Source organism: Heterocephalus glaber, unplaced genomic scaffold (genome assembly GCF_053883595.1).
Source record: "Heterocephalus glaber isolate CG9 unplaced genomic scaffold, H.glaber_assembly_v1.0 deba00001662, whole genome shotgun sequence".
NCBI classification, from domain to species: Eukaryota; Metazoa; Chordata; class Mammalia; order Rodentia; family Bathyergidae; genus Heterocephalus; species Heterocephalus glaber.
This window is the reverse complement of record NW_028258403.1, coordinates 12,526,089-12,551,764: the sequence shown is the minus strand read 5'-3', so window position 1 is coordinate 12,551,764 and position 25,676 is coordinate 12,526,089. Positions and strand designations below refer to the sequence as shown.

General features: G+C 35.4%; 1 protein-coding gene across 16 annotated transcripts in view; it reads left to right on the top strand.

The window, feature by feature from the left end:
• The window catches only part of Heatr5a (HEAT repeat containing 5A), a 120,260-nt gene that overhangs the window by 14,121 nt on the left and 80,463 nt on the right, over positions 1–25,676 (top strand). For 12 of the 16 annotated variants that reach the window (XR_002389104.2, XR_002389105.2, XM_087197248.1 and 9 more), the window contains 10 exons: positions 1,704–1,902; positions 4,459–4,670; positions 6,097–6,205; positions 8,757–8,906; positions 9,795–9,969; positions 17,404–17,564; positions 18,808–19,063; positions 19,551–19,706; positions 21,477–21,727; positions 23,925–24,036. Coding sequence is in view for 14 of the 16 variants with exons in the window: in XM_087197248.1 (XP_087053374.1) it covers positions 1,777–1,902; positions 4,459–4,670; positions 6,097–6,205; positions 8,757–8,906; positions 9,795–9,969; positions 17,404–17,564; positions 18,808–19,063; positions 19,551–19,706; positions 21,477–21,727; positions 23,925–24,036 (1,708 nt within the window). In the remaining 2 variants the exon portion in view is untranslated. The remainder of the gene's footprint in view (positions 1–1,703; positions 1,903–4,458; positions 4,671–6,096; positions 6,206–8,756; positions 8,907–9,794; positions 9,970–17,403; positions 17,565–18,807; positions 19,064–19,550; positions 19,707–21,476; positions 21,728–23,924; positions 24,037–25,676) is intronic. The other 4 variants (XM_021243827.2, XM_021243826.2, XM_021243828.2 and 1 more) reach the window with 3 other exon arrangements.

The following is a 25,676-nucleotide window of genomic DNA, read 5'->3' as shown; positions in this document are numbered from 1 at the left end:
ATGTTTTTATATAGACACTATTTATATATTTATGTTCTGGAATGCTTTAGAGTATTCATAGGAGATACTGATGAATAAAACAAACAAAAACCTGCTGTTGATTATTTGCTACAGCAAAATTAAAGCCACATTGGCTCTGGGTCATAACAGATATAATCTACAATGGACCCTTGACTTACGAACTTGTAACTCACATTGATCAGTTGAAGACTCAGGCTCCTCTACACAGCCTTCAGAGTCTCTCCTGTATATAGGCAGATCTCAGTGTCCTTAGACATTGGCCCAGGATTTCTCAACCCCACATAAGAAAGGATGTTGTGCTGTTCTTTCCAGAACAGTTCTTGCCAGGGTTAAATCTGTATCTGAGACCATCTGGAAGCACAAGCAGCCAGCATTGGGGCCATAACTCAAGACTTTGGTCATAAATTAAAACTAAAATTCTGGTCATAATCCAAGTTGTTTGTCAAGCTGGTTGTAACTCGAAAGAGTCCCCTATACATTGTTAAAATTCCTAGACAACATCCTCCAAGTGCCATAAAAGAAAAGTTTGCTTTGCTTTTATAAGAAGACTCACAGAGATAAAAACACTGTCTGCTAGCTGAGATGGAACTGTTTCCTAAATTCTTAGCCTAAAACTGTTAAGTAGTATCATTATTAGGCTAGGAAATATGTACTAATGAGTGTAAGTCCCTCTCTTTCTGGCTTGATATCCAAGTAATGATAAGGCAAAGACCCAGGAAAGAGGCAAGCTTTACTAATAGAATTGTAGTAGGAGATCTGGATATTGGTTCATTTTATAATATATACCTATCACCCATTTTAGTAAAAGGATATTTAGGAAAAGAAAGAAAACTGAAAAAATAATCCTGAATAATCTGGCCTTAACTGTAGAATTTCCTATAATCTCAGCACTCTGGGAAGCTGAGGCAAGAAGATTGCAAGTTTGAGCTCATCCTGGGCAATTTAGCAAGTCTGTATCTCAAAATAAAAAAAAGGGCTGGAGATGTAGCTAATTAAAAAACCTTGGGCTCAGTCCCAGGAACAACAACACAATCTCTACAATTTTAGTGGAATATCTTTTCTGTTTAGCAAGTTTTTACATGTAATGCTAATAGTGCTGTTCTCCTTTGTCTAGTCTGCTCTTTAAAAAGAAGCACTGAACTGAAGTCTGCTGGAGCAGTGGTGGTGGCACACATGTGTAATCTCAGCTAATTGGGAAGCTGAGGCAGGAGGATTGCAAGTTTGAGGCTGGCCTGGGCAATTTAGCAAGACTCTCTCAAAAAGTAACAAGCTGAGGGTGTAGCTCAGTGGTAGAATACCCCTGGGTTAGATCTCTGGTACCACTAAAAAAAGGAAAACAACTAAATACAAAGGTAGACGTGTGTCAGTGTTAATGATAACTTATTGAGGTTTTCCCAGATTTACCATACACCAGTTATAAAAGATGTACACATTTAATTATTGTATTTTTACTTTTTTTCTTTTGAGACAGAATCTTGCTATGTAGTTCAAGCTGGCCTTGAACTCATTATGTAGCCCTGTCTGACCTTGAACTCACTTCTGGCCTCAGCCTCCCAAGTGCTAGGATTATAAGCGTGCACCACCATGCCCGGCTGTTTTTACATTTTGATATAAGATTTCTAGTGTTTTCATTGCTTCCTTCATACACTCCTTTTAAAATATGTTGTTTTCTTCTTTTGCAGATTTTTGTTTGTAGATATACTGACCAGTTCAGTGAGAAGAATCGGGACCAGCTAGGAGAATTTGCTGCAAGGAATGGAATTAGCTCATAGCTTATTGCTGAATGAAGATGCGTATAGCCAACTAGGAGAAGTTCCGAAGGCTGAGTTTATTTTTGAATGGCTGAGATACTTGGAGAAGCTCTTGATAGCAACTAGCAGGGTGGGTAAAATTACAAAAGATTTGTGTGTGTGTGTTTGCTTATTAAGTGCCAGATAATTTTCAATTCCTTTAATTTGCTTTTCCAGTTCTGTCCAGAGTAGCCTGAGTTAGCTTTAAAAAGCTAGACTTTGTAAAGACTTATAATAAAAATAGTAAATTTTGCCCCTTCCTAAATTGACATTTTCATTATTATGAGTTTACTGTGTTCAAAAAAGCAAAGATATTAGCCAATACTTTTGATACTACTTTATATGTGACATCTAACTCCAGCCTCATTGTGTTAAATTTTTATTATCTTCTGCATCTTGTGTTCCTTTGTATACATAAATTTCTGGTACAGCATAATGCTAAATAATCTAGTGGAAACTTCACCTGAAAAAAGCCAAGTGTGGTGGCTCACACCTGTAATCTCACATACTCAGGAGGCTGAGGTAGGAGGATCACAAGTTTGAGGCCAGCCTGTGCAACTTAGCAAGATCTTGTCTCAAAATTTTAAAGGGCCAGGGATTTAACTCATTGGCACCGCACCTGCCTCATAAATGTAAGGTCCTGAGTTCGATCCGCAGTACCAAATAAATAAATAAATAAATAAGGGCTTGAGATATAGCTCAGTGATAGAGCACTTCCTCAGCTTGCTTTAGACCTTGAGTTCAGCATTTTTTTTTTTTTTTTTTGGTACTGGGGATCGAACTTGGGACCTTGCGCTTGCAAGGCAGGCGCCAGAACCACTGAGCTAAATCCTCAGCCCTGGACCTTGAGTTCAGTAACCAGTACTGAAAAAAAATGATATGAAGAGTGTAGGAAAAGATGAATTATAAAGCCTTTGGATAAGCATATTCCCTTTTTAAAGAGCTCATGGAATAGAACAAAAAAAACCTGGTCATTCATACTGTTGAACTACATTCTGTGGCTGCTAATGGTTTCCCTTGTTTGATCCGAGGTGGCACTTCTAAATAATCTAGCACACATCCAAAACTAAGGACATTCTCTTACAAAATTACAGTACGTATTTTTTTGGTACCAGGGATTGAACTTAGAACCTTGTGCTTGAGAGGCAGGTGCTGGCGCCACTGAGCTAAATCCCTGGCCCTACAGTACCATTTTTTTTTGGTACCGGGGATTGAACTCGGGTCCTTGCGCTTGTACAGTACCATTTTTAATACATAAGTGGTTTTTGATACATTTCTTTTGGTACTGGGGATCGAACTCAGGACCTGCGCTTATGAGGCAGGTGGTGGAACCACTGAGCTAAATCCTCCAGGCTACATAAGTGGTTTTTAAGACATTACTATTAACCAGATGGTGCATGACTGTAATTCCATCACTCTGGGAGGCTAAGGCAGGAGGATCACAAGTTCAACCCCAGACTGGGCAACTTAGTGACTTAGTGAGACCCTGTCTCAAAATTAAAAATTTTTTTAAAGCGCTAGGATGCAGCTCAGTGTGAAGGCCTTGAGTTTATTTCCCAATACTGCGAAAAACCCAAAAATACACACACACACACACACACACACACATACACACACACACACGACCCCATGTTAGGGCCTGCCAACACTGCCAAACAAAACCCTACTCTGTGGAGAAATTTAGAACTTAACAAAAGACAGATTTTTGTCAAAAGACAAAGAAGAAACAGCAGCATTACAGAACACATTCTTGTTGTGAGACGGGGTTGACTAGTTCCCATGGTGTAAGACATTTGTCAAGTTTGCTGATTTTCGCTGGAGATTTAGCTCAGTGGTTTCGTCTCCTGCTGCGCAAGTGCAAGGACCCGAGTTCAATCCCCGGTACCAAAAAAAAAAAGTTTGCTGATTTTCAAGAGAAGAAAGAATAAAAGCAACTTCTGCATTTGAAAAATAAATTTAACCAAAGACAAATTCTGTATACTAATTTCTTTGTAGAATTAGGACTCAGTAAACATCTGAATACCAGTAGCTTTCTAATGACATAATCTACTCTTTTTTCCAGAGGTTAGACAAGTAAAATGTATTAACATTGCATATAATAATTATATATATAGTAATATTGCAAAAAATTGCAATAAATTTAGAAAAAAACTGTATAAAACAGGAAACCATTATAAGATTAGTTCTTATTATAGATTACTGCTTTATGCAGATATATTTGGAGGAGATAGCTCTAGTTAAAAATGCAAATTTATTCTATCCTTCAAATATATAAAGAAAGATTTAGAAGAAATAGCATACTTGTCCTTTTTTTTTTTTTTTTTTTTGGTACCAGGGATCGCACTCAGGACCTTGTGCTTGCGAGGCAGTCATGGTGCCACTGAGCTAAATCCCCGGCCCAGATCCTTGTCTTTGTTAACAGAGATTGGCATATTGTGATTCAGCATTTATTTTTTGGAGATAATCAGAAAGACAGCTACTTGTTGATAAATGTCCTTACCATCAATTTATTTGTAGCTTTTATTCAAAATAATTTTGTACAGTATTTTCCTAGAGTCTTTAGTTCTTAAATAAATGAAAGAAAAATTTGAGAATTACATATAATTAGGTTGACTTTGAATTGCCTTTATGTCACCTTTCTTTCCAGAATGATTTAAAGGAGAAACAGAAGATCCTTGTTGAACAGCTCCTGTCTTTGTTAAACAGTTCTCTGGGGCCTCCTACTCGCAAACTCCTTGCAAAGAATCTAGCCATACTTTATAGTATTGGAGATACATTCTCTGTTTATGAAACAATTGATAAATGTAATGATCTTATTCGTAGCAAAGATGATTCTCCAAGTTATCTTCCCACCAAACTGTAAGTTGAACATTAAAACTGAGCAGAAGCTGGGCATTGTGGTGCACACCTGTAATCCCAGCACTCAGGAAGCAAAGGCAGGAGGATTCCCACAAGTTCAAGGCCAGCCTAGGCTACATAGTGAGCTCAGGGATAGCCTGTACTACAGAGCGAGACCCTGACTAAGAAAGAAAAAGAAAAAGAAAACAGTATTGCTTCCTTAATTGTGTGATTTTTATAAAGTACATAGCCTACTTGGCAGTTATTTTGAAACTGGATACACATTCAGTTTAACTCATTTTTTTAATCACTTAAAAAAAAAATACCATTTTTCCCTTGACTGAAAAAGTCTTTTAAAAAATATTTTAGCTGTATTTGGGGATTCAAAAATCTTAAGATTTTTAGCAGTTAAATGTTTAAAATATATAAGATAAATAATTCAAATTTTGGATGTTTGCCATTTTTTAGTTTCTATTAGTGAAAATTGATAATAAATAGAAAAGTACCCTTCTAAGATTCTTTTTTTTTGGTACTGGGGATCAAACTTGGTTCCTTGCGCTTGCACAGCAGGTGGCGAAACCACTGAGCTAAATCCCCAGCCCACCCTTCTAAGATTCTAAAAACAGCTTAGCTTCTTTCTTCATAGGATTCTGACCATTTTATCACCTGTTATTTCAGAGAAGGTATTGAGCCATGAATGGTTCCATGATAGTAATTGTATATAGATATTTTTGTTGATCTAATATTTAGCTTACAGTAGACTGTATTCTTCCATAAAGTTTTCAAATTTAAAACTTGGTAATATTATTTGTTTTTCTTTTATGTTAAAGTCTGTTCTTTAAAGTCTGTTCTTGATTATCTAATATGAAATTATATTAAAATAATTTTGCAGAATTTTGTCTTGTAACAAATTTGAGGGGGTAGAATCTGAGCTAAGATTAAGATTAATTGAACATCTGTTTATCCATTTAAAATTCTTATTAAAAATATTATTTCATTTTCATCTAAGTATCATGCCTCATGATTTAATAGAGTAGATTCTTGGAAATTTTATCTTTTCAAAGTAAAATTAGTCGCTGGCATCAATATATAATCCTGGGGCAACTGGATATTCATATACAAAAGAGTGAAATTGAACCCTTCCATCATGCCATATACACAAAATTAACTCAAAATGGATAATAGGTCTAAATGTTATAGCTAAAACTGTAAAACTTTAGGGAAGAAAAGCATATTAAATACCTGTGGCCTTGGATTAGGCAATCTTTTGTTAGATATAAATGACACTTTATGACAATTGAAAACATTTGTGTTTCAAAAAATGCTCCCTTGAAAGTAAAAACAAACAATAGAATGGGAGGAAAATTTTAAGTCAATTTTATATAAGATTTCTCTTATTCCTTTTTTTTCCAGCCATGACTAATTTGTAATTTAAATGTCATTTCAGTGCTGCTGTGGTATGTTTGGGTTCCTTGTACAAGAAATTGGGTAGAATACTTGGTAACACCTTTAATGATACAGTGGGAAATATTCTTAAAGCTATGAAGAGTGCAGAGGTAAGTAACTATAAGTTTAACTAAATAATAGCAACATGATAGCATTTTATAGATTTATGCTTTCTTCAGCTAATAAAAGAGCTTTATGTACTACAAGCATGCATAGATGCCTATGTAAATATATCTAAATTTTTTCTTTTATCTTTATATATCTATAAATTAAATATTTCTAAATTATGCATAGTATATACTCTGTATATTGAACCCTTATTATAAAAGTAATAGTACAGAACTTTGTATGTTCATATAAATCCTGTTGTGCAGAAGCTATTCCATTGAACAGATCCATCTCTACTTCTTCCTTTTACTCCACCTTTTCCTTTTATTTTTTTGGTACCAGGGATTGAACTCAGGACCTTGCACTTGGGAGGCAGGTGGTGGAACCACTGAGCTAAATCCTCAGCCCCCCACCTTTTCCATTTAATACTACTTATTTACTTGTACCAGAGCAAGTAGTTATTACTGGAGACTTTGTATTTGGTAACTAATATAAACCTAGTGAATGGATTAATTGCTATACCAGCATTAGAAAGGAATAAAGAATATTGTCAAGAAGAAAAGGCATAGAGGAATTAGGTGACCTTTTAATTGCCATGGGAGTATATCCTTAGCCTTGTCCTCATTGATGAGTTTGCATCATTTACTTCCCTGTAGCATTGTTTTAAGACTTGTCTTGTCATTTAATTTGCAAGATACTCCAATCTCTTGATGACTGTTGTTTCACCACTTTTGACATTATGTTACACATATTTCAAAAAATTTAAATCTGTGACTCCTAATATATAAAGGTAACTCAGCACCTTTAAATATAAAAAACCCCCACATCTGTTACTCTTCCTGCCTTATGAAGAATAGTCTAGAAATAGTTTATAGACATGCTTCTTAGTAGTACATTTTTTGGCATGTAACAAGACAGAACATGAAAAAACTATAAGCTGTTAAATTTCAAAAAGTATATAACTGGGCTGGGGATTTAACTCAGTGGTGCTGCCACCTGCCTCAAAAGCTCAAGGTCCTGAGTTAGATCCCTGGTACCAAAAAAAAAAAGTATGTAACTAATTCACAATGTCAAGTCATAACCAGTAAGGGAATCTGCTGAGTAGATCACTTCTCAGCAGTAGTTTCCTGAAAGATCGAAGATGATTCAGAAGAGATTTTTTTTTTTTGGTACCGGAGATGGAACTCGGAACCTTTGCTTTTGCAAGGCAGGAAGCAGAAACACTGAGCTAAATCCCCAGCCCCAGAGATTTTTTTTTTAATAAGTATAAATTGTTTTCTTAAAAAGTGGATGTCTATAAAAACTTTTATTTACTGGGGTATAGCCATTTAAAACATTTTTCTCCCTTTTATCTCCATTGATTGAGCAATACTGCTTTTTAGGCCACGTGGTTAATAGACAATTATTCTGCTTGTATCAAAAAATTTAAAGTTGAGTATTTTATTACTTATTTTTTTACCTTTGTGTTTTAGTTGCTCAGGTACTATACCATTTCATTGATATCGAAAGGAATTCCTACTTTTACCCATACTCTTCAGTGATACACAACATTTGAAACTGATAAAAGAGAGTTCAGAAGTTTTCTAATAGCAATCATTTTATTATGTCCACCTATGACTATTGTGCTTCTTTATTTTTCTTTCTTTTTTAAATAAGTTTTATCCCATCCCCTCCAAGCTCCTCCCTTTTGTGCTCCTTTAAACAAAAATAATGTTACTATGAAAGTGATGCTTGCTACTGATCTTTTGTCTTGTTCCAGTTTCAGTGACCTTAACTTCTAGGGATATAAAAATTATTTTGGGCATTTAATAAAACATCAGTAATACAAGCACAAGCAGCTTAATTTCTTGCTTATTTACTGTACATCAGATGCAGTAGTGAATGTCTTATCCTCAAAAGCGTATTTATTTCTTCCACTAGTTCTGTGACCCTCATCTTAGTCTCATTTTATAGATGAGGAAATTATAAGAACAACTTAAAAGTCATACAGCTACTGAGAGACAAGATTTAAACTTGAGTCTTTTTAAATTCTGAATTAAATTATACCACCTGATAGAGTATTAATAGCTGCTAAATCTATTGAATTTTTGCTTTATGTTTGTTATTCTAAGAACTTCACATTTATTAACCCATTTGTTCATTATAAACAGACTATGAGTTGGTTTCTATTGCCTCCATTTTATAGATTTTCCCAACATTATGTAGCTAGTAGGTAGCTAACCCTGCATTCTTACTATGTTATCTTTTATTATAGTAGCCATTTATTAAATTCTTAATGGTATACAAGCTCTGTGGTAGGCACTTGCCATGTAATTTCATTTGATCTTCACATTAACCCAGTGAATTGTATGATTTTGAAATGTTACATATACAAATAACACTTTTCAAGTAGTAAATAGAATTATTGGTTTTTTTGATGTCAGAATGGCTTGATTAATATGGACAAAAACAAGTATTTTTGTAATATGTGAGATAAATATCAGTGCTTCCTGCAATATTCACAGTGGATTTTTTTTCCTATTCTTCTTTGAATTTTTCTTTTTCTTTTGGTAGTCTCAAGGGCGATATGAGATTATGCTGAGTCTTCAAAATATTTTGAATGGGCTAGGAGCTGCTGCCACATCTTGCCACAGGGATATTTATAAAGCTGCTAGATCCTGCTTGACAGATAGATCCATGGCTGTGCGTTGTGCTGCTGCAAAGGTAAAATATCCAATGACAATTAATATAAAGAAAAGTAAATTGGATAATCTCTGTAAAAGTATTAATAACAGCTACATGATTGTTAGAGTTTCAGCTTTGGTAATCAGCTAGGACTGTCTCATTTTAACATATGAGAAAAGTAAGGCCCAGAGAGTTATATGGATTTCCCAAGGTTCAAGCAGTTAGTAACAGATTGTCAGAGGGTGGGAAGTTAAGGGCTTAGGTTCTTTTTAGGTATTTATTCTACTCTACTATTCTCCCTCTCCATATATAGGTAAACTAAAGTTTATATATAAGGTTTACATTTTGAAATTATTTTATTTTTGTTTTTAATCTTGGCTTCTTAACATAGTTGATTTGGTAGTACATTAAAGAGTGTGTGTGTGTGTGTTTGTGTGTGTGTGTGTTTAATGTTGGAATTATTCTCACGTTTGCTCATAGCCAACAGATTTATTGTAAAGGCATTTTCATAAGCTACTGAGTTACAAGTGGTTACTCTTCCCACCTTTTGTGGTTTTATATAGTATAATCTTTATGGCTTTTAGTAAGTATTCATTTGTTATTTCTACAGTCATTATATAGATACTTTGTACCTGATAGCAGACCCTGCTTTCTTATTGTATAACCTCATATTTTAGCAGTAATTTATTGAATGATTAATGACAGGCAAGCTTTGTCTTAGGCACATTTACATGTAATTTCATTTAATCCTCATAATCTTCTTATTGACCCAGTGAATTGTATGGTGTTGAAATTAATATATACAAATAACACTTTTAAAATAATAAAATTGTGTATTTCTCAGACTCATAATTTCTACAATTTATACAGATTGAGCCTAGCACTGTATTTTATTTTTCATTAATTTCTGTTTCTCTAATCAAATAGTGTCTTCTTGAGCTTCAGAAAGAGGCCACCTTTATGTGGAGTACAGACCTGGACAGTGTGGCCACTCTATGTTTTAAGTCTTTTGAAGGTTCCAATTATGATGTGCGGATTTCAGTTTCAAAACTACTGGGCACAATATTGGCTAAAGCTATAATTTCTAAACATCTAGGAGCAGGTAAAGTCATGTAATCATTTTCAAGATATCTTCTGTAATTTTTTCCCAGTTGATTTAAACAAATACGGACAAATACAGATAGCATTACAGCTACCCATTATTACTTTTAAAAGAAGCAGAATATAAATCAAGTTGAATTTATAAACATTGATATAGATTCCAAGACTTATTTCTCAAACAGTTCAGTAAAAATTTGAGGAAAAAAAATACAAGGACTCTTGAAGTATATTTATTTAATCATTGTCTTTTTAAAAAAATAAATTGTAGAATAATTGTGCAGTCCAATAAAAGATCTAAATCTCAGATTTCTTTTTTAAAGCAGCATATATCTGATTACATTTTTCTAACCATTTTCTAGATTGGTACAAGGAAGCGAATAATGTAGGTGTTTGATATTTGAAATTACTATATTTGGAGAATTTGCTTTGTGTTAGATTTTATTCCCTATTTATACACTTCTAGGCAGTAAGCAAGAATGGACTATTTTTAAAAACAAGGAAGTTTGTGTTTAATTTATAGTATACATAAAGCAGTGGTGAATAATTGAAAACTTACTTTATAATTCTGTCTCCAAAGAGTAGACGGTTTTACAAATGAAAATGAAAATGAAACTGTCCATAGACCCTTCCTTCCTCTCCTAAACATTCACATTCCAGGGGCACTGGCATCACCTGGAAGTTTATAATAAAATGCAGAAACCCAGGCCCCACCTGATTCACTGAATCACATTCTCATTTTAACAAGATCCCCAGGTAATTTGTATGCACATTAAATTTTGATAAACGTTAGAGCCAGGCATGGTGGCATATGCTATAATCCCAACATTCTGAAGGCTGAGGCAAGAGGATCACCATGAGTCCAAGGCTAGCCTCTGCTACATAGTTCAAGGCCAGCTTGAATTACATAAAGACCTTAACTCAAGAAGGAAAGAAGGAAGGAGAGAGAAAGAGAGAAAGCAAGCAGGAAGGCAGACCTTGATGAGCATTGCTGTAGAAGTCATTCACTGTGACATAATAAGTGGATTGTAGTTTTTTTGAAAGCAATGTTTATCAACCAGAAATGAGAGAGAACAGAGCATACAACATATCAGAGTCAATCAAAAAACATTAACAAACTATACAACTTATTTATTCTCAAAACCTTTAAATTTAAAATTTAGAATGAGACTGTTTTTACTGTGGTTCTTCCAATCTTTTTTACTTATGGAGGGGGTGGGGTGCAAAGGAAAAAGCCTCCAAAACAACAAACCCAGACCAGGAGTGGGAAAAAGGAAAAAAAAAAAGAATTATATTTAGAGGTGAACTTTTTTTTTTGTATCGGAAATCGAACTCAGGCCCTTGCATTTGCCATGGAAGGTGCCATGCTGCTATAAGTAGGAGACTGAATTAACACAGTACTGTATTATTTTTGAAAGAAAACATGATGAGAGTTTGAACAACTCAAACAATATACAAAAGGTATAAGGTAAAAAACTAAAATGAAACTTACAGACTTTATATAGATAGTATGTTATAGCGAGGCACTTAAGAAAAAAAGGTACGACTAAGGACATTTTCCTGATGTTCTGATAAGTTGACAAAAATTTATGATGTCTTTGCAAATTACTTCATAACTGTGGCTTATAGTTGCATTACTATTTACCCAGTCCATTCAGTCTCTTCCTTTCCTAATTGTCTTATACCTTCTGCTTGCCTCAAACCTCTTCCTCCATCTTATATTTGTTTAATAGCCTATTTTCACTAGGTTCTCCTACCACATCCTTACTATTAGCATCTGGACCTACATAATCCAGCTTTCCCACTGTTAACTAAAGATGAATTATCCTGTCTTTTAGTAGAGTTCATCCTCTGACCTGCTCAAGGACATTGTTCTCAGAAGTCTCTGTTTTGTCTTTCACATCAGTTTTTCTCTTTAATGAATTGTTCCCTACAAAAACATACTTTTGTTTTTCCATCTTAAAAAGTCTTTTTATCCCTCTGCTTTTCCAGCAAGCAAGAGCCATTATTTCTCTTCTTTCCTTCCCAAAAGAATTCCTCAGAAGAGTTACTTATGCTCACTGTCCTTATTTCCTTCTCTCCTACATCTTTCAAATGCACATCAAATAGAGTTTTTTTCACAGTAACTCCATCAAAAGTTTTTGTTAAGGTGTCCAGTAACTTCCATATTCATTCATTCATTGCACAGATTTGTGTGTGTATGTTAAGAATACTTAACATGAACTCTACACTCTTCACAGAATTTAAGTGTATAATGTAGCATTGTTGACTGTAGGTACAATGTTATGCAGAAGATCTCTAGAATATATTCATTTTGCTTATCTGAAACTTCCTGTCATTGTTTGGTAATTCCCTATTTCCTCCTCCTCTCAGCCCCTGGTAAGTACTATTCTACTTTTTTTTTTTCTCAGTACCAGGAATCAAACTCAGGACCTTGCGCTTGTCAGGCAGGCCCCTGAGCTATATCCCCAGCCCTTCTACTTTTTTTTTTTTTTGGTGCCAGGAATCGAACTTGGGTCCTTGCGCTTGCGTAGCAGGCAGCAAAACCACTGAGCTAAATCCCTGGCCTCTACTTTTTGATTCTATGAATTTGACTACTGTTTCAGATACTTCTTTTAGATGGAATCAAGGAATATTGTCTTCATATGACTTATTTTGCATAATGTCCTCAAGGTTCATCCTTGTTTTCCCATGTTATGTAATTTCCTTCTTTTTTTTTTTTTTTTTTTTTTTTTATGGTACCGGGGAATTTCCTTCTTTTTAAGCCATTCATGTGTTGATGGGCATTTAGATTGTTTCTTTTTTTTTTGTACCAGGATTGAACTCAGGCAGGACCTTGCGCTTTTGAGGCAGGTGGCAGAACCACTGAGCTAAGTCCTTGGCCCTAGATTGTTTCTAGATGTTGGCTACTGTGAATAGGGCTGCAATGAGCACGGGTATTTGAATATCTCTTTGAAATCTTGGTTTCAATTTTTTGGATAAATATAAGTGGGATGGCTGAACCATGTGGTAGTTATATTAATTTTTTAAAGAACTTCCGTATTGTTTTCAATAATGACTATTATTTTCTACCAAAACAGTGTACCAAGGTTTCACTTTGTCCATATCCTCACCAATATTTTTGTTGTTGTCTTGTGTTTTTTTTTGTGGTACTGGGTATCAAATCCAAGGCTCACACTAGGCAAGCACTCTACCATTGAGCTATATCTCCAGCCCAAACATTTGTTTTTAACAGCTTTTCTGATAATAGCCTTCTTAACAAGTGTGAGGTAATATTTCATTGTAGTTTTGATTTGTACTGTAGAACACGTTTTCTTATTCCTGTTGCTTATTTGTATGTTTTCTTTTCACTCAACAGTTTGTTGAGTGCTGATGCTGGGCCAGGACTTGTTCTGAGCATGTGGAATATGTTACTGAACAAAACGGATAAATGTCTTTGCCCTTGTGGAGCTTGTGTTCTTATATTTAACCTTGCTAAGAGGTGGGCAGTTCTCAGTCATCTTATGTGACCATTCAGCAATATTTAGTTCAGTTGATCCTCTTCCATATCCTTTTTTTCCCCTTAGCTTTTGTGCCCTTAGATGCTCTCTTGGTTTTCCTTCCCCCTCATTAAAAATTTCTCTTTAGTCTAGTTCATTTGTCAGATTTTTCCTTCCTCTCTCCCTCCCTTTGTTCCTTCTCTCTCTTTAATTCTTTCGTACTGGGAATCAAACCCAGGATTTTTGCACTGAGCTGTGTCTCTGGCCCTTTATTTTTTTTATTTTGAAACAAAGTCTCATTAGACTGACTGTCTTTTAGTCTCCTGGAGGAGATGGCTCATGCCCTAGTACTTGGTTTTGTGCTCTCCTCAACATATGCTTGCTCCCATGTTCTTATTCAAACTCATGGCTTAAATTTCGTTGAATATCAGGGATTCCTAAATCTTTTAGCCTAGTCTTCTCTTTTGGGTGCCTGATTCCTATCCAACTGCCCATTTGACATCTCATTTGGATGGCCTTTTAAGTTTCAAATTAACTTGTCCTAAACAAAGTGCTTGTCCTCTTGCTCCCCCACACATACACATACTTGCTCTGCTTGCACACTTAACTATCTGAAAACACCCAGAATTGGGACTCCTTGGAGAGTGGTTAATTCTGGGATTAGGACAGAAAGTCCAAGTTGAGCCTGGAAGTTTGGAACATCTTAGGCCAAAAAGGAAGAAGCTCATGCTACTAGCATTCTTTTTTTCTGGTACCAGGGATCAAACTCATCTGCACTTGCCAGGCAGATGTGGTGCCACCGAGCTATATCCCTGGCCCTTAGCTACCACCATTTTATAGAGACTTCCACTGGTTAAATTCAGGACAGTGTTAGCATGAAAATGAATAATAAAAGAAATGGATTATAATCTATTAAATAGAACAGGAATCTGTGCACATATAGTTAATATAAAGAAAAGGGAAACTTTTATGGTGAAAGATTAATAACTACCAAAAGAATAGTTGGTAAATATGATCTTTTTTAGCTGTGCCTGATGGTGTATGCTTGTGATTGAAGCACTTTAGAAGGCTGAGGCAGAAGGATCACAAGTTCAAGCCCAGCCTGGCCAACTTAGACTCAGTGTCAGTCACTTTCTTGTCACTAAGACACAAATCCCAATACCTGCAACTCAGCTCAAAGGAGGAAAAGTTTGTTTTGGCTCACAGTTCCTAGAAATTGCAATGCATGGTAGGCTGGCTCTGAAAAAGAAACAGCAGGGGGTTGGGAGGTGGTTAAGGAAAAGCTTCTCATGTCAGTCAGGAAACAGAGCATAAAGGGAAGAGCCAAGGAGAGAGATACTGTATACCCTTCCCGGCCACGCCCCCAGTAACCTACCACTTCTACCAAACCCCACCTTCTAATAGCACATTTAGTTATAACATCATCATGGACTAATCCACTTGTGAGTATGACACTCGCATTACCCAATCACCTCTCAAAAGCCCCACCTATAACCGTATGAGTCTTTGGGGAAATGTCTATATAAAAACTATAATACTGTCTCAAAATAAAAAACAAAAAGAGCTGGGTATATAGTTTAGTGAGAAGGCCCTGGGGGGGCCGGGGATTTAGTTGGGTCAGGGATTTAGCTCAGTGGTGCCGTCACCTCCCTCAAAAGTGTAAGGTCCTGAGTTCAATCCCCAGTACCAAAATAAAAGAGAAGGCCCTGGGTTCAATTCTTAGTACTGCCAAAAAAAAAAAAGACCTTTTTTACAATCATGGTAATAATTTATGATTGTAGGGATCCTCAATATATTCTTGAGGAAAGTCTGATGGGTTTTTTAGGTCATTTTTGCCATCTTCCAAATGGTAAATTTACAGTGAACCCATCTGGCAGGCTGAGTTTATTTGTATGTTCCAAGCTAGTATCACCAGTGCAGGGACAAACCAGTACCTTGCTTGACAGTGTTTTCTGATGTTAGATATTGAGGAACACACAGTTATGACTTAATGTAGCTCTCTACCAGAATTCTGAGGAAATGCCAGATACACTCACATCAAGAGTCATTCTATAAAACAGTTGGCCATAAATCTGTTCTGCACAAGAGAGAAATGACAAAAATATGGTGAGTTAGGTGAAAGGAACATGGGAGTTTATTGTACTATTCTTGCAGCTTTAAAAAAATAATTTTGAGGGTTTTAATTGAAAAAATATATATATATATATATTTCTAGATATATATCTCCAGACTCTTGTCAGTCTTCTTCACTGAACCACCTTGATCCTCTTGCCTGAAATAATCACTCCTACTGGGTCTCCCTGGTTTTGCCTTTGCCCCCTTTATAATCTGCTATTAGCACAACAGCTAAGTGACATATTTTATCCTTCCTTTCTCAAGGTCCTCCACTGGTGCTTCATTTCAGTCATGTCCTTACCATACTGATCTACAAGGTCCTGTGTTCCACCCTCTCCCATCTATAGGCTCTAGTCCACCTCCTAACTGGACCTCCTCCATTCACACTGCTTTGCTTGAACACATGGACATCATATCCCTCCTCAAGGCCTTTTTGCCACAGCTGGTTTTTCTGCCTAGAAACTCTCCAGATATCCTCATGCCTAATTTCTTCAATATACTCAAGCCATGTTCAAATAGCACTCTTTCAATGACTCCTACCCCAACAACTCTATTTCAGATAACAATATTTCCTTCTACTCTAGTATTCCTGGCCTCATTTACTGTATTTAGTGCATGGTTTTTAAACACTATTTAATGACTTAGTCTCTTATTACATTTATTGCCTCTCCCTAGAATTTATGATCCATGAAGGGATTGATTGTGTACTATTTAATAATATTTCTCTTCCAAATGCTATGATAGATTTTCATTTGTCTCAGATGTTTTTTTCCTCTTTGGACTGGAGTGTACATTTTATGTTGTTGTTTATAACATTAATGAAAGTTTATTTCTCTTCTGCTGTACGATTTGAGTCTGTAACAAAGGTCAGAGATTGTTACTGTTAATTTTCAGAAGAAAAATGAAAAGGGTAATGTGGAGTCTTTTTTTTTTAGAGAAGATAGTATTCTGTAGATAGTCACAGTGAGAAATTCAGCTGTGTCAAACTGAAGTCAGTCTTGACCATTCCTGCCCTACCTAATCTTTCATTATAATCTGAGAGCCAACTGAGTAGTTTTGGTAGTATTTAGCTTTGATTTCTTCACAGACTGAGAGAATAACAAAAATTGTATTGCCAATTGAGTCTTTTTAGAGACAAAATATGGTGGTTATTTTATATAACTTTTATTAAAAGTACAGAGCATTTGGAAAAAGAAAATTATATTTTGGCATGTTTAGTATTTCAGAAGAATTTTTAAAGCAGTGTATACTATTTTCATTTGTAGAAAAGTAGAGCAGCTTTATTTATGTTTTCTTTTATACCTGAACTAGGGATGTAGCTCAGTGGTGTAGAGCACTTGCCTAGTATGCACAATGCCAAGGGCTCAATTCTTACAGCAAAAAAGATTAGCCTCTTAAATTCTTGTTTGAGGAAAGGGAACAACGAGTCAGGATCTTAAAGAAACATACACTTTTAAGATGTCCTTTTTGAAGCCCTGTCTGACTTTTTTTATTAATGTATAGAATGGCCTGTAAATTTTGTATTTTGTTTGAATTTTTAATTTGCTTGTTAATATTCTGGCTCTTTACAAATCAAAATTAGTCATTAATGAGGCTTGGGTGTAGCTCAGTGGTAAAGCATGTGCTTAGCATATACAAAGCCCTGGGTTCAATCCCTAGCATCCCACCCAAATAAAAACATGCACTATGGGCCGGGGTTTTAGCTCAGTGGTTCTGCCACCTGCCTCGTAAGTGCAAGGACCTGAGTTCAATCTCCGGTACCAAAAAAAAGAAAACATGCACTAAAATTTAGTCTCATAAAATATAAATCATAAATCATAGTTTTGTTTTGTTCTTTGTCATAGCAGCCTCACGTCAAAGCATTCGCAAAGTGTCTCTGGAGGAAGTTTTGGAATTACTAGGAACAGGGTTTCTACGTGGGAGTTCAGGATTTCTTCGAGCCAGTGGAGATATGCTGAAAGGAACCAGTTCAGTCAGTAGGGATGTTCGAGTTGGAGTTACTCAGGTTGGAATTACAAATTAGTATCTAAATGTAATTGTCATAGGCTGTAATGAAAGTTTTAGTATCTGACTCTACAGTAATACTATGTGGATCACTCCTTATGTGCTCATATTTATAAATAGGTAAAACAAGGCCAAAATATTTTTTAAAACTAGGTTATAATTAAGAAAATCTTAATACCTACAATATGTTTAAGTTCCTAATAAATGGAGGACTTTTATTTCCTTTGAAACATGGATAACATTTTTCCAGCCCTTGAACACCAATATGACTTGTGATTTAACATTTCTTCCATTGTGTTTATCTGTGCTTATACTGTTCATTTTAAACTATTAGGTAATTATTATTTAGCATGGGTTCAATAAATGTTTTTATATGGTTAACTATTTCTTTTCTTTTTTTTCTTTTTTCTATTTGTTTTTACATACAGATAACTCTTAAGTAAAGGAAAATGTAATGTATTTCAGTGCTTCAATTATGGTCCTAAACAATTTTAAAAACTAAACCCTTAGAAGAGGTATCTTAGAATGAAACAACACAAAGTTCCCTGTGTTCTTTCCTCGAGTTATCTTTTTTTTTTCTAAATGCCATTATGATTTTAAAATCTTACACTTTAAAAAACTTAGTATTGTTTTATACTGTATGTAGACCTCGAGAATGTCAGTTTCATAGTGCATTCACCAACTATGTGTTTCTAAGGAAGAGATTACATATTTACTAAAAGTACTTGTCTTTGTACATATGAAGTAAGACAAACCATTAACATTGATGACAATAAAGAGCAGTGATTTATCACTATAAACATTCCTCAGATTCCTAGAACTAAATTCCCTCAGTTTTGGTGTTGGAGCGCAGTTAATTCTTAGAATGTTTTCATATGTTTAAACTTGAGTTTTCCTGTCCAGAATGGTAAATAGCTTGGAACTTTTTTCAGAACAGCCATAGGCACATCTTGCAAGTTAGCTGGCAATACCAGCTATCCTGAAAATTTAGAGTCTGACCAAAATAAAACAGAGGGACAGCATAAATGAAATTTCACTTGAAAGACTATGCTGTTCTGTTTTGTCTTTAAACAAACAAATAATGCTGTGTTTATATTTATCAAGTGGCTGTAAATGAGGAAAGAGTACAGTTTGTGGGGAATATTTTATGTATTTTTTTATTTTACGTATTTTATAGAAAAGAAAATATTAATACAGAGTTGAAATGATTAAATTTTAAAGATAAAACTCCTTTCTTTTTTTAGGCTTACGTGGTATTTGTTTCAACATTAGGAGGAACATGGCTAGAGAAAAATTTTGCTGTTTTTCTTTCTCATATCCTGAGCCTTGTGTCACAGTCACACCCTAAAGCCACCCAAACTCATATCGATACTGTCTGCTGTCGCCGATGTGTTTCATTTATCCTCCGAGCTACCATAGGAGGCCTTCTTGGAGAAAAGGCTCAGATGGCTGCTGCAAAGATTATCTGTCAGGCCATCTGGAAGCAGAAGAAAGTTGTGGGTATGAATCTATGAAGGCAGTCTGTTTTAACAATGCTACAGCTAGACTGACACATTACTATATTAGTAAGAAAATCTTGAAGGCTGGTGATAATGGTTCCTCAGAATTCATGTTGTGCTTCCTATAAGAGGTAAATTATTTTTTGAAACAATTAGTCCATTTCAGATCCTATAATACTATTGTAAGTCCACTCAGCTTATCTTGATGTCAATAATATTGGAATATTTTTTAGTTTCCCATGAGTTCTCCTTTTCAGTGCCTCTTTCTAAAAGTAATAAAAGATCAATGATCAGGCTGTGTTAGTTAATTTAATCTGTTGTATTCAGTTCATTCTCCGTTTAAGCATTTTCGTTACTGCCTTAAGGGTTTCATATTGATCAAGTGGCATTGTATTAGTATTTGCCTATTTTTCCTACTCCTAACACCTACTCCCTTTCTATATTTTTATAAAACAGTGATGCATAATTAATTCTTATATTTCTGTCAGATGCTGTATTGAGTGAAGGTAATTTGGAAACCCGGTTTGGTTCCACAGATGTATCAGCCAGTCAGCATATGCTAGTATGTGCTTTACAAGAACTCGGAAATCTCATACATAATCTTGGTACCACAGCTGCCCCTTTGCTGCAGGACTCAAGTACAGGTATACCTATTGTGTACATCTGAATACCTTATATTTTGTTTACATTCAAGTAAGGAAATCTTCAGATACCTTACGCATTATAGATTGCACTGTAGACATAAAGATTTTTTTAAATTGTGATCAGGATTATTTAAAACATGAATATATATGAGGAGGTTTTTGCCTATTTGTCTTGCTTTTGTAATTAAAGGCTATTCTCAAAGTCTTTCTCTGTCCCTCTTTCTTGAAATGTTTAAGATAATATGGAAAAACTTAAAGAGAAATAAACCTGAATTCTTGACTCTCAGCTGCAGTTAAAACATTAATATCATATGGCACATGTAAGTCAGTTCCTTAAAGTTCTTTTAAAGCAGGCTTTGTTTTCTTTCTCTGAAAAATTAATAATTTTTAGAACAATTTTATTGAGATATAATTTTATTGGGATATACTGTAAAGTTCACCCTCTTAAAAGTATATACTTCAGTGATTTTGGTGTAGAGTTGTACAATTACTACCACTGCTATCATCACTGCTACCACTATCATCACCCCAAGAAGAAATCCATTAGCTGTCATTTTCATTTATCTTTCCCCTAGATTCTGAAAGACGAGTCTACTTTCTGCTTCTATGGATTTACCTATTTTGGACATTTCATATAAATCAAATCATATAATATATTGTCTTTAGTGAGTAACTTCTTTTTTATAGTCACTTTTGAAAATCACTTTTTGTGCAAGGCATCATGGGGGTTGCCTATAATCTCAGTATGCAGGAGGCTGAGGCCGGAGGATCACTGGGAGTTTGAGGCCAGCCTAAGTTATGTAGTGAGTTCAAGGTTAGCCTGAACTTGTATATAAGGAGACCCTGTCTCAAAAAAAATAAAAAATCAGGGCTGAGGATTTAGCTCAGTGGTTCTGCCACTTGCCTTGTAGGCACAGGGTCCCAAGTTCGATCCCCAGTACCAAAAAAAATATCATTTTTTGTGGCTTTTGTCCTTTTTGATAAACATTTCCTGCTGAATGAGGTTTGTGCTTATATTTGTAAGTAATATAAATCTGGAACACGTTATTTAAGAAGCGGTTGATGTGAAATATGTTTTGTTCTTGTTTTGGGGTGCTAGAGCACCCATGAGCTTGTGCATGCTAGGCAAGCACTCTACACACTTCTTTTTTTGTTGGTGGTGGGAGGGAGGGGATTAAACACAGTAGCACAGCTGTGTCCCCAGCCCTTTTTTACTTTTTATCTTGATCAGGGTCCTGCTAAATTGTCCAGGCTAGATTTCAACTTGCAATCCTTCTGCCTCAGCCTCCAAAGTGCTGGGATTACATATGTGCGCCACTGTGCTTGACTTGAAGGAATATGTTGAACCATAAAAAGTATAGACTTTTTTTTTCTTGCTGTTGACTGTATTCCATTTCCTTTTTTTTTTTTTTCTCTTGGCAGTTTTGGGGATTGAATCCAAGGCCTTCATACTGACCTACATCCCTAGTTCTTTTTATATTTTTTATTTTGAAAAAGGGTCTTGCTAAGGTGTCTAGGCTGGGGTCAAACTTGCAATCCTCCTGCCTCAGCTTCTGAGAGCTAGGATTACAGGTGTGTGCCACCACACCTGGCCTTAACTTCTAGGTTTTAAAAAAACTATTTTTAGTTATATATTACTTCAATTTTTTTTCAATCTGACTGGCTTTTAATAATATCTTATATCCAGGTGGCTATTTATTCTTTTGACAATTTTATGGCTGAATTTTATCTGTGTTTCTACATCATTTTGTATTTGTTCTGTTCTTTCAGGTCTTCTTGACAGTGTCATTTCAGTTGTTCTTCATCCTAGCATTTCTGTTCGACTAGTGGCAGCTTGGTGTTTACGCTGCATTGCTGTCGCATTACCTTGCTACTTAACGCCTCTCTTAGATCGCTGCCTTGAACGGCTTACTGTACTGAAATCTTCACCTGAAGCAGTGACTGGCTTTAGTTTTGCTGTGGCAGCTTTGCTGGGAGCAGTGAAACATTGTCCTTTGGGAATTCCTCATGGAAGGGGCAAGGTAATAATTTCATCTTTTATATATAATAATAATGTTTCAGGTTTTTCCTAAAAACATCATAGTCTTTGTATATAACATAGTCAGAGCCATGCAGGACAACCTAATGATTAGTTAGCTCAGTTTTAATATAGAAAGAATTTGGGCCAGGGATTTAGCTCAGTGATTTCACTGCCTGCTGCGCAAGCGCAAGGACCTGAGTTCGCTCCCTGGTACCAAAAAAAAAAAAAAATATATATATATATATAAAGAATTTGGGAGAGAACTTAAAAAAAATTATGAAATATAGAACATAAAATAGGCAAAGTATAGTGCTTTTTTAATAATTAGGAATTGCAAGGTTGGTTGGTTTGTTTGTTTTCCTGGTACTAGGAATAGAACTCAGGACCTTGCACTTGTGAGGCAGGCAAAGCGCCACTGAGTTAAATCCCCGGCCCAGAATTGCAAGTTTTTGAAGAATTGTTTGATAGTACATTATAACTGATACCTCACACATTTTTGAGAAAATAAATCACTATTATTTCTTCCTTTCTCATTGTCACTTCTGTGTCATTGTTGAATTTTATAGTATGTCCTCCATAGCAGAGGCTCTATGAAAGATAATTTTTTAAAATTAAACTTTATTTTATCCCATCCTTCTCCAAGACAATTTTACAACTTTAGAAATTCCAAAAATATTTGAGTATTGACAATGCCATTGGAATAACATTGCATAGACAATGCATTGGTTACAACTTTAGGAGGTCATATTCCTCATTTAAATTTACTCATTTAAATTGGTTGAATGGACAATGCATTGGTTGCAACTTTAGGAGATCATATTACTCATTTAAATTTATTATTTTAGTTATGTTCTGAACTATCACATTATATGTTTTTAAGAGTCTTCATTGCATATATTTAATTAAACTTATCCTCACATCTCATTAATTCAGATGAGATTCTCATCCCCACATTGTATTTGAAATTAATTAGATAATATCCACTTGTCCTGATTTGAACTAAAATGGTTTATTTTGTCCTTATTTTTTTTGTGTGCCATCTATTAATATAGAGACTGCAGGTAGTCCTAAATTAGTAGTAAGTTAGTTGTTTTAACATGTTTTCCTGGCTTGAACCACTGATGCTACATGTATGACTGTTCTATTGGGCAGCTTGTACCCCTGGTGGTACAAACGAATCTAATAACTTTCATCAATCCTTTTACTAATAAAGTTAATAAAAAGCCACCCAATGGGACAGTTGTGTATGTAAGACCAGTGGTTCAATCCACTTGGGAGCAAGACATATGAATCACAGCCCCATCATGAACATGTTAAAATACATTAGTCTTCCTCTTTATGAAGCTATATACAATTCTTAATACATCCTGCATTGGTGATTGGTAACAGAAGTTTCTCAAGCATATTACATCTGGTTCTGTTGTTTCATACTTTTTTTACTATGACATTTTAATGAATTTCACTCTATTCTAAAACTTATCTCAATATAAGACTATTTTGACTGCTTTACCCTGGTAATATACTGCCACTGACGTATCACAAGTTGTATTGTCAAATTTTAAAAAGAGTGTTATATAATCCCAACACTAAGGAGGCCGAAGGCTGGAGGATCCCAACTTCGAAGCCATCCTGGGCTACTTAAAAAGTTCAAGGCCAGCCTGGACTATATAATGAGACTGTGTCTTAAAAATAAATAGAAAGGAAGATTATTATATGAAAGAAATTTTTCTGGTAATTCTGATCAAGAAGATAGTTGGTAATTAATGATCCAAATGGATAGTTGATTAACAGTACACAGCAAGGCCAGGTGTAATGACTCATGCCTGTAATTCCAGCACTCTGGAGGCTGATGCAGAAACATCTCCATAAGTTTGAGGCCAGCCTGGACTACATAATGAAACCCTGTCACACAAAAAAAAGTCTATACAGCTATGTTTGAAGTCTTATGATATTGTCACATATGCTCCACATGAAATTATAGAGTTGCTGAGATGCTCTAATATACCTGTATTTAATCTTAAAATTTTAGTATTTTTATACTTTTCCTGTATATTTATCATGTAGTCTGCATGAATGAATCTTTCATTACTTTATTATATGTAAAAATTAATTTTTCAAGAGCTTATAATTAGTTGCTGTTATTTGTCCACTAAATTATAAAATGATTTTTATTGCCTTATTCTTCCATACATAAACAGATTATTATGGCATTAGCAGAGGATTTGCTGTGTTCTGCTGCTCAAAACAGTCGCCTTTCAGCTCAGCGCACACAAGCTGGATGGTTGTTGATTGCTGCTCTTATGACATTAGGTAACAGTCCTATAAAAGGTTGATAGAATTATGAAATACTTTGTTTTCTGAGCAAAATTCTTAGTAGATATTATTTGTGGAGGTTAACTTTAATATGTATCAAGGCCGGGAATTTAGCTCAATGGTTCCGCCTCCTGCCTCACAAGCGCAAGGACCTGAGTTCAATCCCCAGTACCAAAAAAAAAAAAAAAAAAAAGGAAAACTTTAATATGTATCAATTTAAATAGCCACACAAATATTTTCCTCCTAGTGGTCACCTTAAAAAAGACATTTACTACCGTACACCCTGACACAGACCTGTAGTCTTAGCTACTCAAGAAACTAAGACAGGGGCTGGGGATTTAGCTCAGTGGTGGCACCACCTGCCTCACAAGTGCAAGGTCCTGAGTCAGATCCCTGGTACCAAAAAAAAAAAGCTAAGGCAGGAGGAGGATCACTTGAGGCCAGGAGTTCAAGGCCAGCCTTGGCAGCATAATGAGAGCCTGTCTCAAAAAAAGAAAAATCACATTTACTTTATTGCTAAAAAATGTTTTCAGATATCTCATTTGAATTTCATTTCTCTTCCAGATCAGTTTATAAGCCTTAAGTAGGATAAACCAACTTAATCATTTTTCAGGCTTAAAATGACTTGAACATTTCCAGACATCATTCACATCTATCTTCAGAAGAAACACTTCCACTGTATAAGGATAGGCAAGAGAACACACCATAGTCTAAAATTCAGTTTTATAATTAATTTTAAGATTGGTGCTGGGCGTGTTGGCACACATATATAATCTCAGCACTCCAGAGGCAGAGGCAGGTTGATCACCGCCAGTTCGAGGCTAGTCTGGGCTACCTAATGAGTTCAGGGCTAGCCTGAACTACAAAGTGAGACCGTATCTCAAAAAACCAAGAAAAAAAAAAAGATTGGTAACACCCAATAAATAAGTTTACAACATTCAAGAGGATAGGGTTCATTTAAACTGTATTTATTAAAAATCTGTAATTGCGGGCCAGGGATTTAGCTCAGTGGTGCCCACACTTGCCTTGAAAGCACAAGGTCCTGAGTTCAATCCCTGCTGCGGGGTGGGTAGTGGGGGAGATCTGTAATTGAGCCCAACAGTGTGGCACATGCCTGTAATCTCAGCTAGTAGGGGTTAAAGGCAGGAGATCACAAGTTCAAGGCCAGCCTGGACAACTTAGCGAGACCTTGTCTCAAAATAAAAAAATTTTAAATGAGCTAGAGATGTAGCTCAGTGGTAGAGTGCCTTGGGTTCAATCCTCAGTACCACCACCAAAAAAAAAAAAAATAAGTAATTGCATTGTGGTCGTGACCATTTACATCCTGTAACTTAATTTTATTATTTTATCATAGTTTTTTTTTTTTTTGGTACCTGGGTACCTGGAATTGAACTTGGGTCCTTGCATTTGCGAGGCAGGCAGCAGAACCACTGAGCTAAATCTGTGGCCCCTATCATAGTTGTATTTTAAGTTTAGTATATGAGTTAGTGCTAAAATATGAAATAACTGGTTAGATTTGATAAATAAATCATTTTGGAACCTGGCTGTCTATGGAATAATTTGATCTAATGGGATCTTAAAATAAATAATCATTAATAAAAGAGTACTTTAATACTTTTTAGGATGATTAAAGAAAT